Raw genomic sequence first — 26,488 nt, 5'->3', positions numbered from 1 at the left:
CATTTGTAATCGCTCTGCTTAATATGTATTCCTCACATCAGAACTAGGACCTCACCTCCCTTTTCAGGGCTGAATGCGGGGCAGTACCTGCATGATCATGTATGTTGGGCAGCTGTAGGAAGCGAGAGCTTCTTTGTAAGATGCTGGCTGAGCAGATTTCTTTGGGTAAATGGGCTGCCGTATTTGGATTGACTGCTACAGTGAATGAAGACACCCAGAGGGGGCTCAACCTTCCTTCAGATGTGCTCAACAGGTTGTGCCCGGGCTGTAATGTGTGTGGCTGCCCGGTAGGTGGAGGCTGGAGCCTGCTGGAGCTGCAGATGGGAGGAGGCTCTGAAGCTTTGTTGTTATAGTAAAGGCTCGTTTTCTCCCACCGGGTCACGTTTCACCGGTGCTGGGACAGAAAACTGCGGATTTTGCCGTCGGCTCGTTAAAAGAAGACAGAGGCACGCGGGGAAGGAAGCCGTCCGCAGAGCTGTAAGAGGACTTTACCTGGCTCACATTTTCTGCGTCACTTGGATACATGTTGTTTGTTTCTGTTATGTTCTCGGTTTAGTTTTACGGCTCCATGTTGCAAAAACAGGAAAAATGACTCCTTGTGAGCCCGAGCAGCATCAAGGAAGAACCGCTACAGCACGTCCCTTTAACAACGGCCTGTAGCGCGCGGCAGCAGGGTCAGCTGCGGGACGCAGGCTGCAGGCTGCAGCTCAACTTCGGGTACCACGTGTCTCACGGGCATTTCATTGTCTGCTACGCTCTACTGCAACACTGCTCTGCTCATAATACCACTGCAAATGTACAGCAAGAAATGACACAGTTAGACACAGACTAGCTAAAGCTAATATGGATTAACACACACACGCACGTTAATTGAACCATGTTTGTGGCTGATTTGTTGTAGGTTAGATGTTGTACAATTTATTGAAAGGTTACAAGTATTCGCATCCATCATGTAACATAACAGTTGGTGACTGTTGGTGCCTGCAAGGAAGAAGTGGTAGAACATGTATGTTGTTATAAGCATGCACGTGTTGGTGATATGTTGCACCTAGTCAACATGCAGAACATGAGCTGTCTTACACGACAGTGTATATGCCTACGCCAGAAGAACAGCAGAAGCATAGGCTGCCCATCCTAAACAATGACCTACCCTTAATCAGTGTTTAATCTTGACTTTACCCAAACACAAATTGCCACAATGTCATGATAACTTGTGTTCCTTCCAACAGCTCAACTTTGGTTCTGTCCACAGAATATTTTGCCAGTAGTGCTGTGGATCTCCCATGTTGCATTGTAGTCAAGACTGGCTAAACCGAGACCAAGTCAAGACCAAGACCAGAGTTTTTCGAGATCGAGACAAGACCAAGTCCAGACATTACATGACACAATAAAATGTGGAACGAGATCATAGGTACTTCTCAAATTGATCCGACAGATCCACATTCCCATTAACACCCACATACAAACACAGACAAATCAATTTATTGATATTCCCAAAGGTATGGTCTTGACTGGTCTTGATATAAAATCCTGAGTCCTCAATGTCCGAGACAAGATCGATTACAAATGCGGTTGAGTCCAAAACGAGACCAAGAACATCAACAAGTGGTCTTAAGACTGGTCTCGAGTACTGCAACACTACTTCCAGGTGCTCTTTAGTAAACTTCAGACGATGTTTTATTTTTTTTCTCAACAGCAGTGGCTTCCTCTGTGGTGTCCTCCCATGAACTCCATTCTTGATTAGTGTTTTATGTATCATAGAGTTGTCAACAGAGATGTTAGCATGTTCCAGAGATTCCTGTAAATCTTCAGCTGACACTGGGATTCTTTTAACCTCATTGAGCATTCTGCTCTGTGCTCGTTCAGTCATCTTAGCAGGACAGCCACTCCTGGGGAGAGTAGCAACAGTGCTGAACTTTCTCCATTCATAGACAATTTTTCTTTCTGGGCTGATGGACATCAAGGCTTTTAGAGATACTTTTGTAACCCTTTCCAGCTTCCTGCAAGTCTACAGTTCTTAATCTCTCTTCTGAGAGCTCTTTTGGTCAAGGCATGGTTCACATTAGGCAAAGCTCTATGAGAATAGCAAAATTAAAATTGGTGTGTGTTTTTATAGGGCAGGACAGCTCTAATCAACACTTCCAATCTCGCCTCATTGATTGGACTCCATGTTGGCTGAATCCTGAGTCTAATTAGCTTTTGGAGAAGTCATTAGCCTAGGGGTTCACATACTTTTTCCACCTTGCACTGTGAATGTTTCCATGGTGTGTTCAATGAAAACATAGAATTCTTTGTGTGGTATTTGTTTATGCAGACTGTTTGTCTATTGTTGTGACTTAGATGAAGATCAGATCAGGTTTATGACCAATTTATGTAGAAATCCAGGTAATTCCAAAGGGTTTGCATACTTTTTCCTGCAACTGTGTGCAGATGTGTTCACTTTGATCAGCAATGATCAGTTGATGCAGTTATGATGTGTACATTAACCATTTGGAATGCTGATACAAAAATGTCAAATCTAAATAGTAAAAATAGTCTAAATAGTCCTTCAAATTTTGAGGAATCCATTATAAAGGAAAACTATGGGGGTGCACAGAATGCATAACCCACCTGAGGATCACTGGGCTAGAAGTAATGATTGGATTAAAACCCTGAAAAGAAGACTTCTTCACTAGTAATGTTTTGCTGCTTCCCAGAAATAAGCCTTCTTTCACCTGTCTCTCTGTCAACCTCAGACCCAGTGATGGTCTGCTGTAGAAACCAGATGATGTGGCTTCAGCTACAGTCTCCATCCCTCCTAACAAGTCTCTGACACTCTGGATGAACATCAGAGCCAGTGCTCGCCCTCTGACCTTAAATGTAATCAAGGTCAGAGTCCCTCATTCCTGCTGTAATGGAGAATCACAGCCTGCTGTCCCTCACTGTGGCCTTGCTGGGTCTTCTGAGCCCGTGTCTGACGAGACTGACTCCCAGGGTCTCCTTCCCTATAGGTAAGTAAAGACTTTAAGGAACACACTCCTCTTCCTTCATCCTGTTGGTAAACTTAAAAGTACTTTAAGCTGCCAGTGACCGTTAAAGACAGGAAGAAGAAGACTTTAAGCCTTGTTAAAAGTTCAGATGTCAAACATGTCTGAAAAAGTCGTATTTTGTCATTTTTAAACTGACTATAGCACTATGCAAAGGGTGTTAGTGTGGCCATGCTGATAAAGGTACAGGCGGTAAGATAAGCCTGCTTACATCTGGATGCTTTTAATTGTCTGTGGTAATTGAATGAAAATGCTTAATGCCAGTGTTAACTGCTGTGAAACAACAGGAAGTCCTGGGAGACATCTCACCCGCTTCAGTAACCCTGATGTCAGCAACACCACCACTCTGCTGCTCAGTGAGGATGGAGACATGCTGTATGTAGGAGCCCGGGATGCTGTGTTAGCGCTGGATGTTAGCCACAAGGACACCATCATCCTGAGGAGCAAGGTGGGGGAGTGACCACTGATAGAGTTGCAGGTCGAACCTAAATTGAATGAGCCATCAGTACCAAAGTTACTCATTTCAAATAGATTGAACTCTATCCCGGAAAGTCCACTGAGTCCGGCTGCGTTGCATTACAGCCACACTGCGGCTGCCAGAGCAGATAATTCTAGTCAGTGCTTGGGAGTCCAACAGAAGTGTCCCCGAAGCAGCTCTTCTCTCCACGGAGAATACACAGCAAGTCTATTTTTGACTGAAGCTGTGTCAATTAGCACAGAGCAGATCGAAAATGACAGGAAGTCAGACACAGAATTGCATCCGCTAAATTTTCAAAATAAAACACCCCGTGCAGACTCTGCATCTTTACAGTTTTTTCCCTTCTAGAGTTTTAATAATTCTGCCTCTGATTGGATAGTACTCGTTGCCTTTGTTGGGTAGGGTTTGGTAGCCAAGCAGAGCTTTGCTGCTGAAATGCGTCTGAGAAGCTTCCAGTGGGAATTGATGCCAGTCAGAGGACGGAACCAAATCGTGTTGAAAAGTTGAGACAGAAATGTTGTAGTCTCTTATGCTGAGAATTACGATTTACAGTGAGAACAATGGGAGTCAACCCCTCGCTCTCTGAAAGCAGTTTGAGAGGTGAAAGCAGCGGAACTGTCGGCTGAAGAACAAGAGCTCAAAGCAGTTGACTTGTCTCGTGATAAGTGAGCACCCAAAGTGAGGTGTAAGAAATAAAACAAAATCAGATGTGGAAGAGATGAAAGCAATTTCTGTTGAAGTGGAAGTGCTGTAGTCCATGTGTGTGCACTATAAGCGGTTTAAATGTCAGTATGTGAGCAGTGACAGCAGTTCCAGTCTCAGCTAAACTAGATGATGGGAATGTTTGACTGCCAGTTCCTGTTTTTGATGACAAGTTTTTATTCTAAAGCACAAATTGTGTATGAAAACTGTAAGAGAAGGAAGAGCTCAGTAAAAAGGTTTTCGATGATGTCATGAGTTTGTACATTCTGCACAATACACACTGATGTTAAACTCGAATAAAAATAGGACACTGCAGACTCTATTCAACATAGATAATTCTACAAGTGGCTGTGCGTAAGCCTGCGACTTCAAGACTCCCGTTACAAGACAGCAAGTGTTGTAGTCTGAACAGCAAAGCGATCAGCCGACATTGAAAGTTGTGTAGTCTGAATTAGCCATTACACATCACTGTTTGTGAAGTGTAATGGTTTGTGTTTTATAACACTTAAGTCTGTTTTGTTACCAAAATCAAAGTCAGGTGAGAAGATGGATATCAAACAGTTTCACAGCTGTTTTTATAATCTCGATTTAATAAATAGAAAATGCACAATTTCAGACTGTTACTCCAGCACACCATGCGTTAAACAATCATGCACGTTTATAGTGAACTAAATGACAAACTGCCAAACTATTCTGAATAGACCCCTTTGCAATAACTGTAGCAGCTTTGATGAATTTGACTCTCTTCTCTTCTTTCAGCTGGACTGGAGTCCTTCAGAGAAAGACCTTGAACAGTGTTCCATGAAAGGCAAAAAAATGGCAAGTAGTTGATTTTTATAGATGTATTTAAGTACTGTGAACTGATTAAACTCCAAAGTTCAAAAAGGTTTCCTCTTGACTCAGGGTACCGAACAAGCAAGACACGACTGTCAGCATTTATATTTCTTTTAATGAGCAGAAGCAACAATGACGTTTCTGTTCATTTTGGTCTTTTATTTAATGTAATTATTTAGTGGCATGCCATGACGAGATGTTCCTGTGGCTACTGCATATCTCTGCTCTGCAAATATTAGCATTGAATCCAAAGGTCCTGTTCTTTATTTGAATTGTGTCTGATAGGGACGATGTGGATTCAACACAGTTCTGATTCAGAGCGAAAATACAATGAAACTCACATGCCACAATTCACCTTGGGGATTTAGTGTACAATTAGTTAAAAATGGGTACAGCTCTGTTTTGCTTTTAACCAGCACTTTTGTTGTAAAAGATTTTATATCTGGAAGTAATGTGATTTCAGTTGGTTTCATGTGTTCCGCAGTTGACAGGCCTTTTATGGAGAAAGCTGATTGTTTGGTTAGAACAGTCACATTAACTTTAGGCATCAAAAACAAGATTTGCTAGCTGTATTAGCTTAAGTTTGCACACGTTCCAGAGCTCCTCAGCCAGACCAGTATAATGTCAGTTAATTTAACCAGCCCGGTTCTGCAGTATGTGAGAAATCAGCGGCAGAGTGAAACAGACTTACTTGCTGTTTGAGAGTTCCTGGTGAACTCGTGGAAGCCCTTGCCTCAGGTTTGCAGTGATGCCAGAGACTTTGTTGTGGACAAGAGGACAGCGGGTTAATTAATAGGCAGATGCAAATTTAGATCTACGATGGGGGATTTACAGATGCCATTCCCCCTGCTCCTTGTTAATCAGTGGCTGATTGTATAAGGATGTAAGGTGTCTGGCTGTAGATGCTGGAGCCCAAGCTGTCAAACAATATGAAAAACGAGAGTCATAAAATCAGAGAGTACATAAATAACTTGGCTGTCTGGGTATGTAGTGCCTGATTAATTTGAAACAATTAAGGTTGGTCTTTAGTGTTTTTGAAATCTTCGTTTACATTTTCGTAGAATTTGAGTTGTGGATCTAAGAACTTGAAATCATGACCTCCTCTTCTTCCCTCTGTATGTTGTGTGAGCCCTGTTTCCAACTAGAGAAACGCATCAAAACATTTTTCTTTCCAAATTCAACACTGAAGCACATACTGCTTGCTGCACTGGTTTTACTGTGGCATCTAACTTGATATCCTTCGTGTGTTTTTTCTAGGCTGACTGTCCCAATTTCATTCGTGTACTGCAGTTTTTGAATACCACCCACATCTATGCCTGTGGTACATTTGCCTTCAGTCCACGCTGCACCTACATTGTAAGTTTGTTTACACAGGTTTATTTCTGTACTTTTAATTTTTTGTATTGAGTGAGTAAGGCTCTGAATACATTCAATATTTCAACACATTATAATCATTTCTTCAAGAAATCAAATGTCATGATTTGACCCTGTTTGAGTTGCTCATCCACAAGCACCATACAGTCACATACAGTTGAATGAACACACGTACACACACACACACCCCTTAACTCTAACCTTAACCTAATTCCAACTTGACCACAAGCGGGAACCCCTGGATCTGAAATGTGAAGCCAATGAGGAAGTGCCTCAAACTTCCACTGGTTGCAAAAAGTCCAAGAAGCGTTTGAAACATCTATCCGAGGAGCTGGTCAAATTTCCTAATTCTGTCTCTACTAGAGTATATTCTTGTCGTTCCTTTATAAGGAATTAAGGGTCTGAAATTAGCTCACGCCAAATGTGAGTAAATTGTTGGCAGTGGGGTGTGAAATCAGTCAGACCATCTGCCACTTTGGCAGACAGGGAAAATGCACAACAGAAAGCCATGTGGTAAAGTTAGCATATTGTGGCGTTTGGTACACGCGATGCGTCTCACACACTCACACTGCCAGTAGTCCGCTCAGGAAATATCTGTCCATCCTGAGTGACAGCCAGTGGCAGCACCGGCTGGACTAGGGGACATTCACTAAGCTTGGTACTTGGTTTTATTTTCATTGGCTAACTTTTTTTATTAAAAGAATATTCTTTGTTTGCTTGCTTGGATCCAGAAGAGGAAGTCTTTAAGATATGGAATCTTCTTCTTCTTTTTTTTCTGTTCTTTTTTTTTTCAGTGGTTCACACCAGGATCTAAATCAAACCCACTACCTGCACAGCATTTTACTTGATGTTGCCTGATAAGAATTCAGAATATCAGCAAAAGACACTGGTGTCTCTATAAAACCGTATTGACAGGAAAGGGGCAAAGGAGGAAATGGAGAATTGTGCAGACGTGGCATTAAGGCCACTGTGGCCACAGGGCACATCATTATTTGAGGGGCACAAGGCCAAACTAAGCGGACACAGTGGCCACGGCCGTCATGGCACCAATGAAATTCCTGCCCTGGTTGTGATCAAACTGAAAATTGGGAAGGTTTAGGCCTCTATCCAGTTGAGGATAGTGCTGTAGTTGTCTTCTAAATCTGTAAGCTTTGTAAGACCAAACAAAGGAAGAAAGTTTTGTTACTACTTTGAATATGTATGATGAAGAAGAAGAAACAGTAGCATTAGCAGTCGACTGGTTTATTAGAAGTAAGAAGAGAAGTGAAATGTGGACAAATGGAGGATCACACACATTATTTAGCACAAGAGCCACCAGAGCGTGTCGGCCACCGCAGCTTCTCCTGTGCACTTAGAAAGGGAGGGGTGAGTGATGCATTCATGTGGTGTCGGAATAAACAGAATCTTTTTTTCCTCCTTAAATCTTTATTGCAAAAAGAGAAATAAAGTGTACATGGGACATAAAGAAGTATACAGAACTTTGATTCATGCAAAATCACATATTGCATATACATATTTTGCAAACATGTAATTTGTAATATGGTTGTAACGGTTACTTTGCTGTCCGTGTACAGTGAACTAGATGTCTGTGTGCTGTTTATATGCTCTGAAAATGCTAATCCAATACATCTTTGTAGTGGCGTCCATGTTGATTCCACATTCCGACTTATTCTGACTTAGCACACAAACACACACACTGAAGTCAGAAGAAAGACTTCACAACTCGGAAAATGGGACTGTCCAAGGAGAATGTGAATGCACCGTGAGCCATTAGATCCTACTAAACACCTACACACTGAACCTTTTAAGGTCTTTAATTAATGGAATTTTTCTTTACACAGCTGTAACTTAACTGCACTGATATAGCAACCAAAGTATTTCATTTTTCTTATTTACAATTACTTTCCAAAGTAATGCTTGTGTCTGTTACCATGTTATACTCTTATTACTATAAATTCCTTCAAAAATATATATTTATAGATTATTAATTAACAAAATGCAAAGTGAGTGAACAGAAGAAACATCTAAATCAAATCAATATTTTGTGTGAACACTTATCTACTGTCTGAAGAAGTCTGGTCAGAAGTGGTCTTCATGGAAGACTTAGCTCAGACATGGAAAGAAGGCCCATCAACTCAACTATGCGTCACTATACTTCTTTGCATACTGTATGCAGACAGACATGTTGTAGTATTAGTTTTTAAATGTCTGTTTTGTATGAATCCGGTTTGATTATGATGATCATACTTTGTACCATTTGTTCTTGTCTTAATACAGAACTATCATAATACAGAAATAGTTGCTAAATACATTGTTTGTGGGAGCATGTGATGTTGTGACTTGATTTCTCCATTCGGCTTTATTTAGTTTGATACCTTGACATTTTCCTTTTTTCTGTCCAGAACTCAGAGACGTTTATGATGAGTGTTAAGTCTGATGAAGGAAGAGGTCGCTGCCCCTATGACCCCTATCAACGCAACTCTGCTATCATCGTAGGTAAGGAAATGATGCCACAGTTTGAATAAAATATTAGCTTAGGCAAGTTGAATTCAATCATTGGGTGCTACTATTCTTGGCCTGACTTAAAACACAATTCCCAGCAGGCGACTACATCTTTCATGTATGAGCAAATTAGCAGCTTGGTGCTAATCAAAGTTACATAGTTGCCAAGAAACTGAACCTTTGTTAAGCCACGCCCTGAACACGCAATTGGCCAATCACAGCGCAGTATAGGACTCACTCAAACTGAGGTCTGACACCTTTATGGCTGCGCTTGTTATTAAGATGTGTAGTGGGTGCAAGCCTCAACTCAGCAGGCAATCTATTCATGCCGAGGTGAGTAAACACTTATTAATGCAATCGCAGTCATTCAGTTTAAATTGGATTTAGAAAAGAGTCATGAAAATAAAATGCAGCGTTGGATGGAAGCTGATGGAAGATTGATTTCGCTGACAAACAAATGCTTATGTTGTGTGTCATGGTGTCATACAGATCTTTCCTACTGTCAGCCCAGTCGCTGAAATTGATCAGCCTGGCCCTGTAATGGACCACTTACCTGTTTTAATGTAATATGTTTTTGTGATAGGGAATCAATAATTGTTCAAGTTAAAGGGACATGGCATATTCACTTTTTGCCATACTCACTGTTTCTCTTGAGTATTGGGTTAAGTGCTCTTATATTTTTCAGATGGAGAGCTTTACACCGGAACAGTGGCAGACTACAGGGGGAACCGGCCAGTCATCTCCCGGCACCTCAGTGAGGGCAGGCGTGTTGACCTGAAGTTGGATGATACATTAGGATGGCTGGAGGGTGAGTGTGCTGTGCCTCAAAATGAAACATACGGTAGTGATACGTCTCTAAAGAGTTTTGTTGTTAATACATGCTTATAATTGTCTTGGCCATGCAATAAACCACATGCCCTTCTGCCCAGTTGTGAAGTTAACACCCCAGCACTTAGAGTGGGAATCACCCAGTGCCCCACCATATGATATTATCACGATACTTATGATACGATATTATTGCGATTGTAAACATATTGCGATGTATTGGAATTTATTACTTTTTTTCAACTTTAAAGAGGTGGTATTCTGCTCATTTTCAGGTTCAAAATCTTAATTAGGGGTTGTACCAGAACAGGTTTACATGGTTTAATTTTCAGAAAACACCATATTTTTCTTATATTGCACATTGCTGCAGCTCCTCTTTTCACCCTGTGTGTTGTACGCTCTGCTCTTGAGCTACAGAGTGATGCATCTTACTTGTACAAAATCTTTGTTGGGAGTTGCACATGCGCAGTTCCCAGGTAAGGACTACTAGCCAATCAGAAGCAGAGAAGGGCGGGTCATAAGAAACAAGGTAGTGTGATCCAAATCAAAGCCGCTTCAGACTGCGACCGTAACCTAGCAGATGGTATAAGTTACTCACAAGTCCACAATCACACAACATCATTGTTCCACATCTTACCATCAGGACTAAACTGTTATCGGTGTTCTGACGATCTCTGCTGCCTTGCCGAAAAATGCTACCATAGCGCAAATCAATAGACTCGCCTCTACGCGGCCCTGCTCCGTTTTCCATTGCAGATAGTACCCAGAGATAGTACGTAGCTTGTTGTCATAGCGACGCCACACACAACTGCCGCGACGTAATGTTCAGTGCGACACACACACACCAGCGATCCACACAGCTTTCTCTTTTTAAGTAAAAACTTTTCAACATTCCTCAGAATGTAAAGACAGATAAGCGGTATGAAAACCTTCCAGCTGTGTTTTCCTCTGCCGTTGTTGCTGCAGCGGTCTGTGTGACGGCGGGAGCAGAGCGCTCTGTGCAGGTACAGGTACAACATTTCTACAATGGAAACCCAAACAAAGGCGAGTCGAGCCAAAGGGCCTCCGCTCAGACTAGCTTGGTTTGAGGGCGTGCCTGACCCCGCTAGCTGCTCGGCAAGCTTTATGACACGTTTTCATTGTGATGTCACAAGTAAAGGAAGTGAAGGGCTGGACTACAAACGAGCTGTTTTCAAGTGGTTCAGAGCAGAGCTTTCTGTGGGAGATGGGAACTCCCTTTGGGCTGGACTTTGGGCTTTTTCACTTTGCAAACCTGTTACATGCACAAAAAAGAGAAATAAGTCAATAAAGGAGAGGGAAAAAGCCAAAAAGCAGAATACCATCTCTTTAAATTGTGTCCCCCAAAGGACTGAAAAATAAATTGAATGCATTATTATAGTACCATAAAGTAAAATTCATGTACAATTTACATAATAAAAGATCGATACTTGGCGTCTGTGTATCGATACAGTATTGACACGGAAAATATTGCGATACTATGCTGTATCCATTTCCCCCCCCCACCCCAACCAGCACTTGTAAATCATCTTGATGGTCCCCCTGTCTTAAAATGGCATATTAAACTAACTGACATCTGTTAAATTTACCACTGCTGTTTTAAGGAAACCAATAGCATGATTTTAATGTGATTAAACTGAGCACACTTAAATGGAGTACATCCCCCAGCGACATTCTCACACCAACAGGGGGTTTATGCGTGGACTCAAAGGGTCACTATCACAAACATGGTGATACTGATACTCACTGTAACATATCCTTTCATTTTAATGTGAAAAGTTGCTTCTATTTCCACCTTTAATGATGCAGTTTTATTATATTTCAATTATCAGAATCCCCAGAATTTTGATAGGCATACTTTGTCATCTGTTTGCCATAGATCCAACCTTCATCAGCTCCACTTTCATTCCTGATGAGGAGAAAATCTACTTCTTCTTCAGTGAAGTGGGCAGAGAGTATGATTTCATCGACAAATTTATTGTCTCTCGTGTGTCTCAGATCTGCATGGTAAGCATGATTAGTTGTGATTGGTTGTGGTGCTGTACTGGGCTGTATTATATTCGTGTGCGTGTGTGTTTATATATAAAATTGAAAGGGAAATAAATTAGATTAACGCCTCAGTATAATGTAGTCCAATTCCAGTGTCATAAACATTTTGAGCTTTGTAAAGATCGCTGGTACGGTATGGCATATTGTACAGATGTACCTAATAAAGCGTCACTGGGTGTGTAAGAGGAGAATGTATGTAAGCTAAAGTCTGTGTGTATGTAAGACAAGAATGAATGTATGTGTGAAAGTAGAGTGGAATTTATATTTATTTATTATTTTTTTTCCACTATATTATATTTATATTTCATTTATATCACTGTGATTGGCTGAGTAGCTAGATGCTGGTAAATTTTAAATGTTCGAACAAAAAGATGAGACTTACAGGTGACGTGAAGATGGCAGTCCAAACAAAAAGTAATCGATAGTGAAGCAGATAAACAGTTTAACTGAAAGTATAATCAATACAACAAGAGGAAAACAAGGCTAATTGTAGTCGATGCTTGTGCTCACACTAGATGCACTGCAGCGTGTCCCAGAAGCAGCTCTCAGCTCCGCTAATAGGCAGCCGGTCTATTTTTGACGGAAGACGCGTCAGTCAGCACAGAGCAGATGAGCCAGGCAGGAAGTCAGACACAGAAACGGCAAAGAGAATCCATTCGATTTTCAAAATAAAGTACCTTGTGCAGACTCTCGATCGTATATCGACAATAAACACAGTTAAAACAACAATTTAACTACATCGCCTTCTTAACCACAAAAATCAAGGACAACTTATCAAATCAACTAAATCTAAACAATTCAGCAAAATCAGGCAGACAAAATGTTTTTATTCTGAAATGCTACATGTGGGGAAATTCAGCCCTGCAGTCAACCCGCTCTACCTCCTGAGCCACAGCTGCCCCTGTTGAAACAATAAGTCAACAACGTGGGGCAGGCTAAACGCTCCGCTTCTGAAACGTTTCCGATGTGAGTTTACGCGGGGGCTGGGGACGGGTCAAAACCGTGGTGCAGGCGTAACATGGCGAAAACGCCGCCTGTGTGAGTCCAGGGTAAGGTGAAACCCCTCTGGCAGCTGGCGATGAAGGTGAGACCTTGCTGAGCAGGAAGCTGGTGACGATATGGGAGACCTGAGCCGAGTCCAAAAGCTGTAGTGCAGCACCATAAACTGGTGACAGGACAGCTGGACTGGAGACTGACGACAGGACAACAGATCAGAAGGCTTGCAGTTGGACAGCAGGACTGGAGACAGACGATAACTGCTGCAGTTCAGGGACAACTAGAGTTTACTGCAGAGTCAGTAGTCTGCTGTAGCTCAGCGAGATCAGGAAACTGCTGTAGTTCTGTGACTGAGGATGGTTGCAGTTCAGGCACAGGTGACTGTTGCAGCACTGGGACTAAAGTCTTAAGCCACTCAGACCAGAAAATGGATTAAGTTGTAACCCACCGGGGTCAGGGGCTCGCTGCAGCTCAGCAAAGGCAGGAAGTTGCTGTGGCTTAGCTGGGGCAGTAGTTGGATGAACTGTGCCACCAGGTGCAGGATCCAGCCGTGCCACTGACTGGACTCGAGGAGAAGGAGTCTGCTAGGTCCCAGACTGTCTCAGTTCACATAGTATTAGACAACATAGTTGCTGGGGTGCTACCCAGCACAGTTTCAGGATTGCCAACAAGGTAAGTTTCCAGTGAGCTGGTCTGGATAGCAAAGTCACTGGAGTTCTGGTATTCAGAAGAGCAGATCAGCTGAGTCTCTGGCAAAGAAAACGAACTGGGCGACGATGAAGACGAAGAGCTGGTCAGCGACGAGGAGCTCTGCAGCAGTGAGGCAGTGGAGCTGGACAGTAGAGAGACATGACGATGGCGTGAACCATGTCTCCTTCTGGTAGGCTCCGCTGAAGGAGAATCTGGAACGAAATCTGGCAGGAAACTATCTGGAACTGAACTAGCTGACTGTCCAGCTGACTTGAAACCAACAGTCTGTAGACTTTGATTTTGTAGTACAGTTGGCCAAAAATGACAAAAAAGAGATGGGTGTCCTGGAGTCTCTCCTTATGCGGACCCCGTTTCTTTGGGTGGGCTGTCTTGTAGGCTAGCCTAGAACCCCAGAAAGGAGACTGATGAGCCTGGTCTGATGCACAGGAAACGGGGGCCGACTCGGGAATGGGCGCTAACTGGAGGATAGCACGCTGGAGACAGTTTGACAGCAAGCCATGACGGGGACTGCAAGCAACTGGAATGCTTGTGGCCGGGAAACAGACTGGAAGATTGGATGAATGCTAGCCTCACTGTGGTTGGGTTGAAAGCAAAGCCAACTAAATCCTCTCCAAACAAAAGTAATCCATAGTGAAGCAGGTAAATTGTCCATAAATCCAAATGACAGTGTAATCCATACAACAACAGGAAAACAAGGGTACCAATCCTGAGACGAGACACAATAAGAAAACAATGGTAGCAAACCATGACCCGCAAAGAACAATGATCGCGCAACTAGACACTAGTGAGACAGAGACTTAAATACCTAAGGGGGTGGCAATAATGAGACACAGGTGAAACACAGGGCAGGACATCAGGGCAGGTGCAAACACTCAGAAACCAAGGACAGGAAGTAAAACAAGACAATGACACTAGGGGCAGACAAACTACAAAACAGGAAACAATGAAAACATAAAACACCAACAACCCAGAATCATGACAGTCATGGTCTCATTCACTTGGCAGCTGTGGCTCAGGAGCGGGTAGTGTAATGCAGATGTAGTGTAAAAGCGCTTTGAGTGGTCACAAAGACTAGAAAGGTGCTATACAAATACAGAGCATTTACATTTAATTCAGGCCTAATAAGTGTGCCGGTTGCAGAGATGGTGACTTGAGTTAGAGACTCGGACTTGAGTCCGACTGAAGTCGCACACACAGTGACTTCAGACTCGACTTGAGACTCGAGGTGCGGGACTCGTGAACAATGTTTATTTTTTAGGACACATCTGATGAAAGTGCTGTTATTCCTCTCCCTCCGTCCTTACCTATAACTTGCCTACATAACACGTAGTATCAGCTGCGCGCGGCGACACATGAGAGAGAACAACATATATCGGCAGCTGCTGAGCCATTCATCATAAACTTTGGCTTTAAAACTTCATACAACAAGGCCCAAACAAAGAAGCACTGAACGCAAATAGGTTAGTAACCTGGGGTGAGTAAAGATGTTTAGCTCAGCATTGGCCACCTAACGTTAGCTTGCTTCTTGCTTCAGCTACGACCTACGAGAGGTTAACTCCGACTGGCTGCAAACAGGTTACATGTTGATCATGTAACGTTTGTTTAGTTAATGTTACACTGGGTTTCAGAGTCTGGGGAGTTTGTTGACTTACAGTATTTAATAAACCGTAATAATTGCATTGCACATTACATGGTTGTGCTCTGTAAGTTAAGTTAAGCCTGGATTGAGCAGGTGATACAACATTCATTATAACCACGAGAGACTTGAGACTTGACTTGGACTCTAGCTCAAAGACTTGTGAGCATCTCTGGCCGGTGGTCACTTTGGAATTGGATTATAATGGACTATAATGGATTACTCCGTTATATCTGCCATGTGCGCGCTGAGTGATAGCTGTGATCTGTTGTCAACATGTTTCTTAGTTTGGGACATTTTATTGTGCTCAGGTAAGTTGCCAGTGTGAATTCTCTTTTTAGGGTCAAATAACATTGTCTGTCTGTATGGACCATACATACTGCTGTATCTTCACTGGTTTAACTGAAATACTGTAAATTATGACACCAAGAGGTGAAAATGCTGTGTTGTGCTTGATGCCCTCTTCTCCTGTCATGTGTCAGAGTGATGTTGGGGGCCAGCGGACCCTGCAGCGACGCTGGACCACGTTTGCCAAAGCTCAGCTGTTGTGCCAGGCTGACAATGAGCTGCCCTACAATGTGATCCAGGATATAGACACCCTCCCACCAGTAGAGGGAGCTCCTGCAGATGACACACTTTTCTATGGCATCTTCACCTCCCAGTGGTCAGTAAGCTAAAGGGCCATAAGATCATCCATACAATACCTAATTTACATTCCCTGAAGCTATGGTGGCCTGTTTTCCCACAGCTCTCTCTCACTATGATTTCTTAACAAACCACTTACTTAGTCTCATTTCACTTGTGAATGTCCAATCCATGTTGAGTGCTGCTTATAGCAATAGTTCCCAAAGTGGGTTTCTTCTGCACATAAAAAATGAGGCCAATTAACTACATTTTTACAATGCATTTTTAAGATATCAAAAAGATAGAATAAACATCTAAATCATGGATTGGCAACTGCTCCGGATACCATCCCTTTCTCAAAGCCATCATCGAAGTGTGGTTGATTTTTACCTGGATGGAACCTGCTTGCTCCAGAATAAGTTGATTTTAAAACATGGTAGAAACTCAGAGAGACGTCTGTTTTTCAAACCTAGAACCTAAAAACAAAAAAAACACCAAATCATAAATTTAGCTACATGTATAGTCCAAAGCGACACACAGTGGTGAAACACCCACTCACTTAACACAAGACCCGCTGTAAGAGGACCAATTGCTCAGCTCTGTGCCCTTACACTACATCTACAAAACACGACTCTTTGATGACAACATACTTATTTTGGATGTAGAAGAGGCAAAGAGGATCCGCTAAATAAGTTGTTGTGTGCTGTAGCATCATGTTGATTTTGTCTGTAGCTCTCATTCATGGTGTCATGTTTGTTTTCCATTAACCAGGTCTGTCAACTCTGGACAGTCAGCAGTGTGTTCGTTCCGCCTGAGTGACATCAAATCAGTTTTCTCTGGTAACTACAAAGTCCTGAACCGGGACACATTACAGTGGAGCACGAGGGTTCAAGAGAAGGTGGCAAATCCAGGAGAGGTAAACTCGAGTTTATTACAACTCAGGCCTTATTTTCATACTTTAGTCCATTTCTATAACTACAAACATTGTACTCATAAAGTGGAACCTTTTGGTGTGGTAGTGTGGCCTGCACAATGCGTCAGACAACGCCCTGCGCTTTGTCAAAGAGAACTTCCTGGCAGACGACAGTGTGCGGCCAGTTGGAAGGAGTCTGACCTTGGTGTCTGCTGAGCACAGCTACAGCCATCTGACTGTCCAGAGGGTCCAGGCTGCCAACAACAGAGACTACACTGTCCTGTTTCTGCTAACAGGTAGGCCAAGATGGAGGCAGACCACTATGTAGATTTTTTTTTTTTTTAACTTTCGGCATTGACTTACGTGAAAACTATTAATTTCTCCACGATTGGCACTATCTAACTACCTTATGGAAATGCGTAAGCTCTACAGCACTCTCGCAGCTGCATCACCACTCTGTAGGAAAGATACATTGCCTATTCTTTGAAGATTTCCTCTGCAACTTCTCCTCTAAAATAAGAGCCCTGTCAGGACATCTTGGGAGATTAAAGACAAAATTAAAAAGAACATGGGCTTATGGAAAGCTATTGTCCCAACATGAGCTTGCCTATCCAAGCCGTTATTTTCTATGTAATAATTTGGTTTTGATTGAGCAAGGTGGGCAAGTTTATAAGTAAGTAAGTAAGTAACCAAAATGTTAGCAATACTGAAAATGATGTCTGGAGAAGTTTTCAAAAATGTGACAGTAAACGCCCATGTCCTCCCTTATCAAATGTGTGATCAAACTTCATGAAAACAATAATGTATCTGTAATATTTAAACTTTTTTATGCATTCATTCTCATAGACCGCAGCAAAGCCATCAGTACAAAAGGAGCCCTGGTAGTCTAGGGGTTAAGGTGCCAAATATGAATAACAAGGTGCCTTGTTCAAATCCAGAGGGGGACCTTTCTTCATTCAGTCCCCATCTCTTTCTCCCCTGACTTTTTTATCTGCTGTTGACTTTGTAGTAAATGCATAAAATCCACCTAAAACAGTTCACCCTCTTCCAGACTCACCATGACACACTCCAACACAAATATTCCAATAACTGACTGTGGGGGGATTGTCTTGCTGTTCATTGTGTTGAACTGATAAACTAGGAGCTCTACGGGGCTGAAAGCTGAACCACTGACAGACTCACTGAGGTCCACCATACTATTCTGTGTTGTTTCTTCCCCTCTATGCTCTGGTTGAGCTGGTAGGAGCTTAAATCCCAGTGTTGACTTTCAACTTCTCTCTATTCTGTCAGAACGAACGGAGCTGTAGGTCTGAGGATTTGGGCTGAATGATCGGATTGAACTGAAAAAACTGCACTCCTCCAAACATACAACTGTTACAACATACAACCGAAACAAACATCTGCACTCTAGTGTCAACTGTTGCTTTACCTGGTCCGTGACTTGTAACATAAAAGTGTACCAAATGTTGTACCGAGGGAAGTCTGTGCGAGTGTACATAGACACAGAAGACGACCGCTAACGCCCCGCCCCACCCGATCTCATCGTCCATCCTGATGCTTCATTGTAGACTTCGTCTAATAGAAATTTTGTAGACATCGCCCAACCCTTGTACCCTCACATCTTGATGATTTTGTTCATGTATGTGCTGTTGATGTTTTATCTGAGAATACTGACAAGTTACCGTCAAAACACAACACAAACTGATGTTTCTCTCAACAGTATCAAGTTTGTCCACTTTTCAATCACTAACTGTTGAACTTTCCTTACTAACTTTGTTTCAGAGTCTGGTTACCTACACAAAGCAGTGCTGCTGCAGAGTGGGGCCCACATCATAGAGGAGGTCCAGGTTTTTGAGCAGCCTCAGCCTGTCAGGAGCCTGAAGCTCTCCATACCCAAGGTAGACACTGAGATTTACTTTGTGATTAAGATCATGTTAGAGATTTAGACTGCTGGGGTGGTGATAAGACGCGTGCCTTTGGTGCGAGAGACCCGAGTTCAACTCCCCACCAATGTGTCCCTGAGCAAGACCCTTAACCCCTGTGACCTGTGACATAAATAGCAATTGTAAGCCGCTTTGGATAAAAGTGTGAGCTAAATGAATAAATGTAGACTAGATGCCTTCAAGATACCAATCCTAAGCTTGATGTCTGGTCATCAACAACCTCATGGACCAGCTTGTAACTCACTGTAAACAGCAGTTGATTCAACTGTGACGACAAAACAGATTTCAGAAATGATGGTATTATTAGATAGCAGTATTTTTCAAGTCTCATCTGTCCTTGATGTCTATCCTAAAATTGTGTGTGCTGAGCAAAATATCAGATGCAGGTTTGAGAAAAGAGTAGGGATTGTACTGATAGAGCTGGCATTCTTCTTAATGTACAGGTAAGTTAGCTTACTAACGTTAGTATATTAGGTTGTAGAGGAGGCATCAAACTAACTGCACTCGTAGGCTGCTGTCTTTGTCTTCTTACCATCATACCATACGTATCATATGCATGCTGGTTATTACCTCAGAGTCAGTAGCAACAAGAACATTTTACATCTCTGCTCTCACCCCTAATGAAAACTGACAGTTGTAGTAGATCTAATGGCATTTTGAGAGAGAAGTAGTATAGAACCCTAACCTGGTAACACTTCAGGGGAAATGTCTGTGCTGTGAATGAAAGCAGTAACATGTAACCAGCATGTAAAGAGTCATGTCCGTCTGACGCTTTCACATTGAGCGAGTTTACCAATCACAAGATCACAAGCACTTTGAGTTTCTATGATAAAGCGTTATATAAATGTAATGCATTGTTTATTATTATTATCATTTTTATTATTATTACTCCTCCGATGACGTATTTGAATCGACATCTGCATTATGGTTGCATTCCTAGCCAATGCATTTGCAGATGATTCGATAAACAAAGCTCTGTTTTTTTTCAGAGACTGGAAACTGGACCGATACAGCACCAGACAAAAACATCTCCTCGCCCACCACGTTTCTGAAAACAATTAGACAACTTCTAGTTTCACCATCTCCCGAGTTTTATGGTGGTTGGCATCAATCAGTTTTGCATTACCGACATCTGCTGGACTGTCCGTTGCCCCATCTAATCCAGCATTGCCATGGCATGTGTTTAAAGGCGCAAGACTGAAACATTCCTGAATGAAGCTCCATGTGTGATTAGTGAAAATCACTAGCAGTGCCAGAAAGGTTATTCCAGTAATTTACTGGGAACTGTGTATGAAAAAGGCTTTAGAGACTCATCCAAGTGAATCACCTCACTGACTTTTCTTATTTTATAGCATCGTACCATTCTGTCCCTTTGCAGGGTATGATCTATGTTGGCACATCAGAGGGTGTGGTGAGGGTTCCAACAGCCAACTGCTCTTTCTACTGGACCTGTCAGCAGTGTGTTCTGGCCCGAGATCCCTTCTGTGGTTGGGACCCTTTCTGCAGGGCCTGTGTGAAGGCCTCTAACACCCAGCCTAGCATGTGAGTACCACAAGATTTTGCAATTATTATGGTGAAAATTTCTCATACTGGGTAGAAACAATTTAGTGGCCTAGTTTTTCATTTTAGGAAAAAACTTGTTGATTGAATGGAAATGACACCAACTGTCTAAAATAATGTTAACAAGTGGTTGTTTTCATTTGGTCAACATCATACGGTTACTGACATTGACTGAGAATCCCCACAGACATGCATTTTAGATTGGTTGCCAAGCTTCACGATAGGGCTGGATGATACGGCCAAAAATGTTCTCACGCTAAAAAGTTTCATATCTTTCAATAGTAGATAATTATCACAATAAGTATCAAATCGTTATTTCTTTTGAGTTTAAAGGCTTTTTTTACTCCTGAGTGAAAGTTGAAGAAACCTGATAATTGTGGTTACAACTCTAATTTATGGTCAACACTTTAGAACCAAAATCAAACAGTGGATCACTTCACAAATCTGAGGTAGAACATTCAAAAGAATCATGATAAAATCTTTGTCAACAAATATGCATGATAAAATAAAGTTACAAACAAACAAAATAAACATCTTAATAAAAATATAAGTACTAATTTGTGTATTATTCAAGTGAATAAAACATTTATTGAATTTTTATTGAACATTTGTTACATTGTTGTTGAAAAAAATATCTTCTCTAATATGAGCCTGTCAGAGGGCAGACTCCATGCGATGAGAGAACATTGAGAGTTGTGTGCTGCTGATAGCCACTAGCTCTTTTTGTGAAGGCTGTGATGGACAGGGGTGTGCGATATGTATCGCATTTGATAATATCTAAATTGTTGTTTTTAACTAGGTGTGAGCAGACATTATTGGGTAGGCAACGTCACTCACTTTGCAAATTCAAAAACACCTTGTCCGGGCAGTCACTGCTTCATGCATGTAGTACACATGACTGAAGTTAAAAATGAAAACAAACAGTGTCAGGAGATCAAACACAGACACCACCAGCCTCACAGTTAGACTGAATCACTAGATGTGGATCAGCCTCACTCACATGGAGGTGGGTTGGCTTTGAAAAGACGGATGTTGCTGAAAAGGTGTCAATTAGCAAACTATGTCAAATATCGGTTTCCATTAAAGACCACAAACAAACCATTGCACGGAATATCAAGACTATGAAAAGCTTCAGGAGTCAGCTGTCCGCGACAGACCCGAACCAGCCGAGGTTCAAGCACAGAAACACACTCCAGTTCCAACACGCTAAACTGATGATAGAACCAAAGCCACTAAGACAACAGGTAGGACAGAACTCAGGGCTAATATAGCACAGATGAAATGGTTTACTCAGACTTGCACTGATGAATTCTGTGTTTTTATATTTCTTTCACTTAATTGCTTCAGTTTAAAACATAAATAAGACCTGTCTCCATTAATGTCATTATTAAGCAACGATTAATTCTTGGCATTGATTCTACACGTCTCTGGAGCTCTGCTGGATGAAGCAGAAGTTATTCCCTTATTTGGTGTTTTGATGACTGTGGTGGAGAGCACTACCTAACATGTCGGTCCTAAATCTCCCATAGGTGTTCACCTGGAGATCTGGTGACTGTGAGGCCGTAACATATGAGTCACATCATTTTCATAGCCATCAAATGATTCAGTGAGCCCTCATGCCCTATGGATGGGAGCATTGTAGAGATGTCCTGGAAGAGACCGCTCTGTCAGGATATAAATATTTCATTATAAGATAATGATGTCAGAACCCTTTCCTCTGTGGTGTCAAGTGGATCCAAATCATGCAAGCAAAAGCCCCCAACAGCACAAGCGAGCCACTGGCTTTCAGACCTGTACCGTCCTCTTGGTGTACGCCACACATGCATTTGCCCGCTCGAGAATATAGAGACTCATCTGACCATACCCCTTTTTTCCACACCTCTGTAGACCAGTGCCTGTGTTTATTGCACCACTGAACTCTCATCAAGCTCATCAAATGCGTGCTGTCGATCACACTTTCCAACCCTGTTTGTTGACGTCTTTCTCATAGATCTAAATGCATTTTAGTCACTGTTGTTGGTGAAACACAAGCCGGCTAAGAAGTCTTTGTTCTTGTCGTATCTTTCTTGACGTGAGACTCTCGCGCTAAATTGTGATTATAGTCATAAGCAGTGAATAAATGGAAGTCGGAGCAGCCTTCTCAGTTGTAGTTTTTCCTCCTCAGAGGCCAGGATGTAGACAGAGGGAATGTTGAAGAGGCCTGCAACAGTGTTTCATTAACACACAGAGCCAGATTTGGTCCAAACATACTGCCTGCAGGTAAGTGTCACTAATCTCAACTGCTTTGCTTTGCTTAAAGGTGCAATGTGCACGATGTGGCCGGTATTGTTTTTTGTTTTTTTTATCTAACATTATCAACAGAATGTAAATATGTAACGGTTCTGATATGCGTGAAAGATGTTTGTGCTGTGTTCCAGAGATATCTATTGAAGTTAGCATGCTAACCAGCTACGTTGTACCTGAAGAGCTGATAGTCCGATAGTACAGCTCATATTTATTAAGTAGGCTCAGAGTTAGAATATTTGCCACACACCTGTGTTAGAGTTCACGCAGGGTTTCAGGGGTGTGGAGGGCCTTGGTGTATTGCTGGATATCTGCCTTATGTCCTGCAGGTGAGCTGGTGTCTGTGTCTCTGAATGAAGTGGTGCGGCTGCAGTGTCCCGCAGCATCGCGGCTGTCCCAGCAGCTGTGGGAGCGTCCCAACAGCCGGCTGTCCTCAGACCTGTACCTGCACCTGGAAGATGGGAGTCTGAGCTTTGTGGCCACTCCCACCACACTGGGCCACTACCTCTGCCTGTCCACTGAGAACGGGTACCAGCAGACTATGGCCATCTATCATGTCAAACAGAAGAGCAACCCAGTGGCTCAAACTCCAACCAGCTACACGTGGCCTCAGACACACCGAATCCCCACCACGCAGGCTGTGGCAAGGCGTAGGCCTGGGCCTGGACTGCATGCCTCTGTGGGGACTTGGCCTAAAAGAAAAGAAACAAGACAAGGAGAGACTGAGCCAACAGTGCCCAGCAGGGACACTCAGGTGACCACCAGACAGCTGGGCAGAAACTTGACCCTGTGGACAGAGGAATCTGGGCAGAAAGAGGCAGAGTTTTGGGATGGTGTACCCCTGGTGTTGGCCCGAGGCCCCTGCTACCTAAAGGAGCTGGTGGTTGTGTCAGTTCTGCTGGTGCTCTGCCTCAGTCTGCTGATCATCATGCTTATTTATGTTATCAGACAGCGATACCGCAGCCGAACTGCCCCACAGGCAGGGACTCCAACCAGAGACTTGGACAGAAGGACCCCTGTGGAGCAGGAGGCTCTCAGGGGGAACCAGTTTCTGAGCAAATGCAATGGACAAGCCCTGCACAGCGGACAGGCTAGTGGGTTGGTTTGTAATGGGGCACTCACAGGCTCTAATGGGCATTTGCCCAACACCCCCATCTGAGTAGTCCCACACATTTAAAGATGAGACCAGAGGTGGAGGGAGGCTCTCCCAGGTACCAGAGTCACCATGCTGACTTCCAGAGGGAGAATCTGTTTGCACAGCCAATGACAAGGTACAAGCACTGTGGACCCCTGTGATCCTGATTGGTAAGCTGGGACCTAGTGGATGGTAAAAATTAAAGCCAATCTTCCTGTGGTACATAAATGAAGACGCATGACTGACGCTGAAACACAATAGCTGTGATGTTCTGAATATTAAGTGTGTTTTCAGTTACTAGACAGTGACGATTAAGACAAAAAGGTACAAGCTGATTCAGTACAGTAAAAATATTTTTATAGAATTTTCATTGTTTGACACAAAGTCAGTGACCACTGCAGTTATCCATCTCTTTTCATGGGATAATTACATTGTCAAGAGTTTTTTCAATACACATATGAACAGTAAATAATAGAAGAATAACATTTTGAAATGTCCTCTCTCATTTTGAAAAGAGGAGTCTGGACCCATGTTCATCAAACATTTTAGAATCAGTAATTTTACATACCTTAGTAAACATGCAGCCACAGCGTCTCATGGTGTTTACATGCACTTCGTTAAACAGCCTACAGTCGTCTTTCTGCAGTCACGTGATTCTTTAAATGTCATGTAAGTAAGAAATCTGTGGGGCTTCTCATTTGCCTTCCTTCATGTGTCTTTGCTCTTCGGGTGACCTGGAAGAAGGAGGCTTCCCATAGGAGGCGTGAGCGAGGAAACAAGAGACTGTCCTTCACCGGAATCTTTTATCAGACCGAGACGCCTCTTTATTGGGAGCCTGTTAGTGATTGGACGCTGACTACATCACGGCAGCTTTATACTGTGACAAACAACCGATTCAACTATTTCATTTGTGTTCTGATTCACCATTTAGGTCAAATGATTGGACCTGTGGTAACTGTAGGGTTGATTAATAAAAGAAGCATTAAACAACTTTTATCTTTACATTGTAGGTAAGTTTACCGTTTCAACTTGTATTATGAATAATATAGTCAAGGAAAGGCAAGTCGGTTGTCTTTCAACAGCAAAAAACATTTTAATTAAATATTAGTTTTTATGAGGCCCAGCACCCCTGTGTGTCAGGTAGAAAACATTCACTTCTGTCATGTTGGAGAAAGTTACTACAACTGTGTGTCCTTATGATTACAGGGCATACAGCTACACACCTGCAAACTGACAGCTAATCCAGCTGTGTCGTGATCATCAGGAATTGAGGTCACATGGTGGGTCAGAGGAAATAACATGTTGTTTCTCTAAAAGCATGCTTCTTTGATTCTTCTCTCCTCACATATTTTCCTCGCCATCTAAGACACTAGTGAGACAAATGAGAAGCACCCACGGTAATCTGGGTAGGGAATTAGACAAACCTGGAGAATGTCAGTCGTTCCCCATGTATACATGTAACTGGGTTATTGATCTGCTTTACATGTAAGCATGAGCAGGACAACACCTAAATGTAGACATGTATCATCATCTTCCTAATAGTTGGATTGTAAGCCAGACTAAAACTGCACAAAGTAGCCTCAAGAACTCTAAATAAGTCAGTTCCCACCAGGTATATTTACTCTGAGGAAAAACTCTTAATACAGAGCCTGTCCCCCCCCACTACACACACAACATCAGGAAGTGTTGTCTTATATCACAGCAACAGTTAAACTAAGTAAGCCATGGCTCCCAAATAATGTTGGGGGTAGGGGAGAAATCTGATTACTGCCCTTCTGAGTGTTTACATAGGTGTTACACTAAGTGGGTTACAGTGCTATTAAACTTGATGTTTGATTTCCTGCTTAATCTTGTGTGCCTGTAAATGTACTGACAGAGGGTTTGATCATGTTTATATGGGGACACCACTTTTTAAAACCATCTCTTAGTGTTGGGTATTCTGTTGAATATCTGTGGTACAGGAGATTTCAGGTGCGCTAAGATCCATCAGATCTTGGTTTAAAACAGTATCTATAGACCCCCCGTGGCTGAACAACCCAAATCACTGCTGCTGTATTTGTACTTCGTGTTGCACACACGTGTACATTGCAAGAGCTGGACGCAGTTTGTTTCCGTTGTTAATAAGTCCCGAATAACATTGGGTTGGTAGTTTTTAAAAAAGACATTTGTGTCATTCAACACTTGCTGGGAAGTCTGAACAGAGTCGCTGCAGGAGGTAGACTCTCCTTGGTTAAGAAAGCTCACTGAAGGCTTTAACTTCTTAGTGGAAAATAAGGACCAAAAATAGGACCGATCTTTTACTCTTGAGATGCTTCATAAATAGAGGCCCTGGTTGGTCATCATGCTGACTCTGAAAAATGCTTGCCTTTGTAATACCTTCAGCACAATCATCAGTTCTTTGTATATTGTCTTTTTAATGTGTTTTGGATACTGTATTTTTAAATAACTATAAATTCCTATGCCACTGGGGTGAATGGCAATATGATGACCATTCACTCCAAAGCTCATTCAGAAGACCAGCTACATTTTGTGATGTTTAGAAAATCTAGAAGGAATAAAAATTATCAACAAATTGTGTTATTTAATTCTTTTTTTCTGGGCAAAATCAAACCTTTATGCATTTTTGTCAGCTTACATTTTTTTGCCATGCTATGTAGTACACTTAAGATAGCTGTTGGCTCTTTTCATGAAACCTTGTTAGAAATGGAAAACAGTGAGTGGTGAGATATGTAGTCCCTGTGAGGGGCTCTTACTGTACTCAGACTTAGAACAGGCATGGATTATGCTCAGATGGACACTGGTTGAAGTAATGTTACAAAGTCTGACATATTAAAGACGGCTGTTCCTGCTTGAGTTCAGCCTGTAGGAGCCATGAGGCC

General features: G+C 42.4%; 1 protein-coding gene across 8 annotated transcripts; it reads left to right on the top strand.

Annotated features, from left to right (window-relative positions):
* The first annotated feature begins 319 nt into the window (after positions 1-319).
* sema4ab (sema domain, immunoglobulin domain (Ig), transmembrane domain (TM) and short cytoplasmic domain, (semaphorin) 4Ab) lies at positions 320-26,181 on the top strand. 8 transcript variants are annotated; one of them, XR_005445071.1, is made up of 16 exons: positions 320-477; positions 2,736-2,990; positions 3,314-3,474; positions 4,966-5,025; positions 6,298-6,396; positions 8,817-8,910; positions 9,602-9,724; positions 11,639-11,766; positions 15,634-15,815; positions 16,547-16,691; positions 16,795-16,984; positions 18,471-18,586; positions 20,010-20,173; positions 22,356-22,450; positions 22,804-23,745; positions 24,354-26,181. XR_005445071.1 is itself a non-coding variant. In XM_038724535.1 (16 exons), exons 3-16 carry the CDS (start codon positions 2,894-2,896, stop codon positions 23,631-23,633), a joined length of 2,484 nt encoding a protein of 827 aa, XP_038580463.1. In that variant the 5' UTR covers positions 508-717; positions 1,253-1,411; positions 2,736-2,893; the 3' UTR covers positions 23,634-26,181. The 8 variants fall into 8 exon arrangements, 4 of the variants coding, with proteins under 4 accessions (XP_038580461.1, XP_038580463.1, XP_038580464.1 ...); XR_005445072.1 differs by having other exon boundaries at positions 24,351-26,181; XR_005445069.1 differs by having other exon boundaries at positions 22,804-23,779.
* The last annotated feature ends 307 nt before the right edge of the window (positions 26,182-26,488 follow it).

This window comes from Micropterus salmoides, unplaced genomic scaffold (genome assembly GCF_014851395.1).
Source record: "Micropterus salmoides isolate LMB-PRFRI ecotype aquatic unplaced genomic scaffold, ASM1485139v1 Ms_hic_scaffold_17, whole genome shotgun sequence".
Classification (NCBI taxonomy): Eukaryota; Metazoa; Chordata; class Actinopteri; order Centrarchiformes; family Centrarchidae; genus Micropterus; species Micropterus salmoides.
The sequence above is the reverse complement of the archived record's forward strand: the minus strand, read 5'-3'. Positions and strand labels throughout refer to the sequence as shown.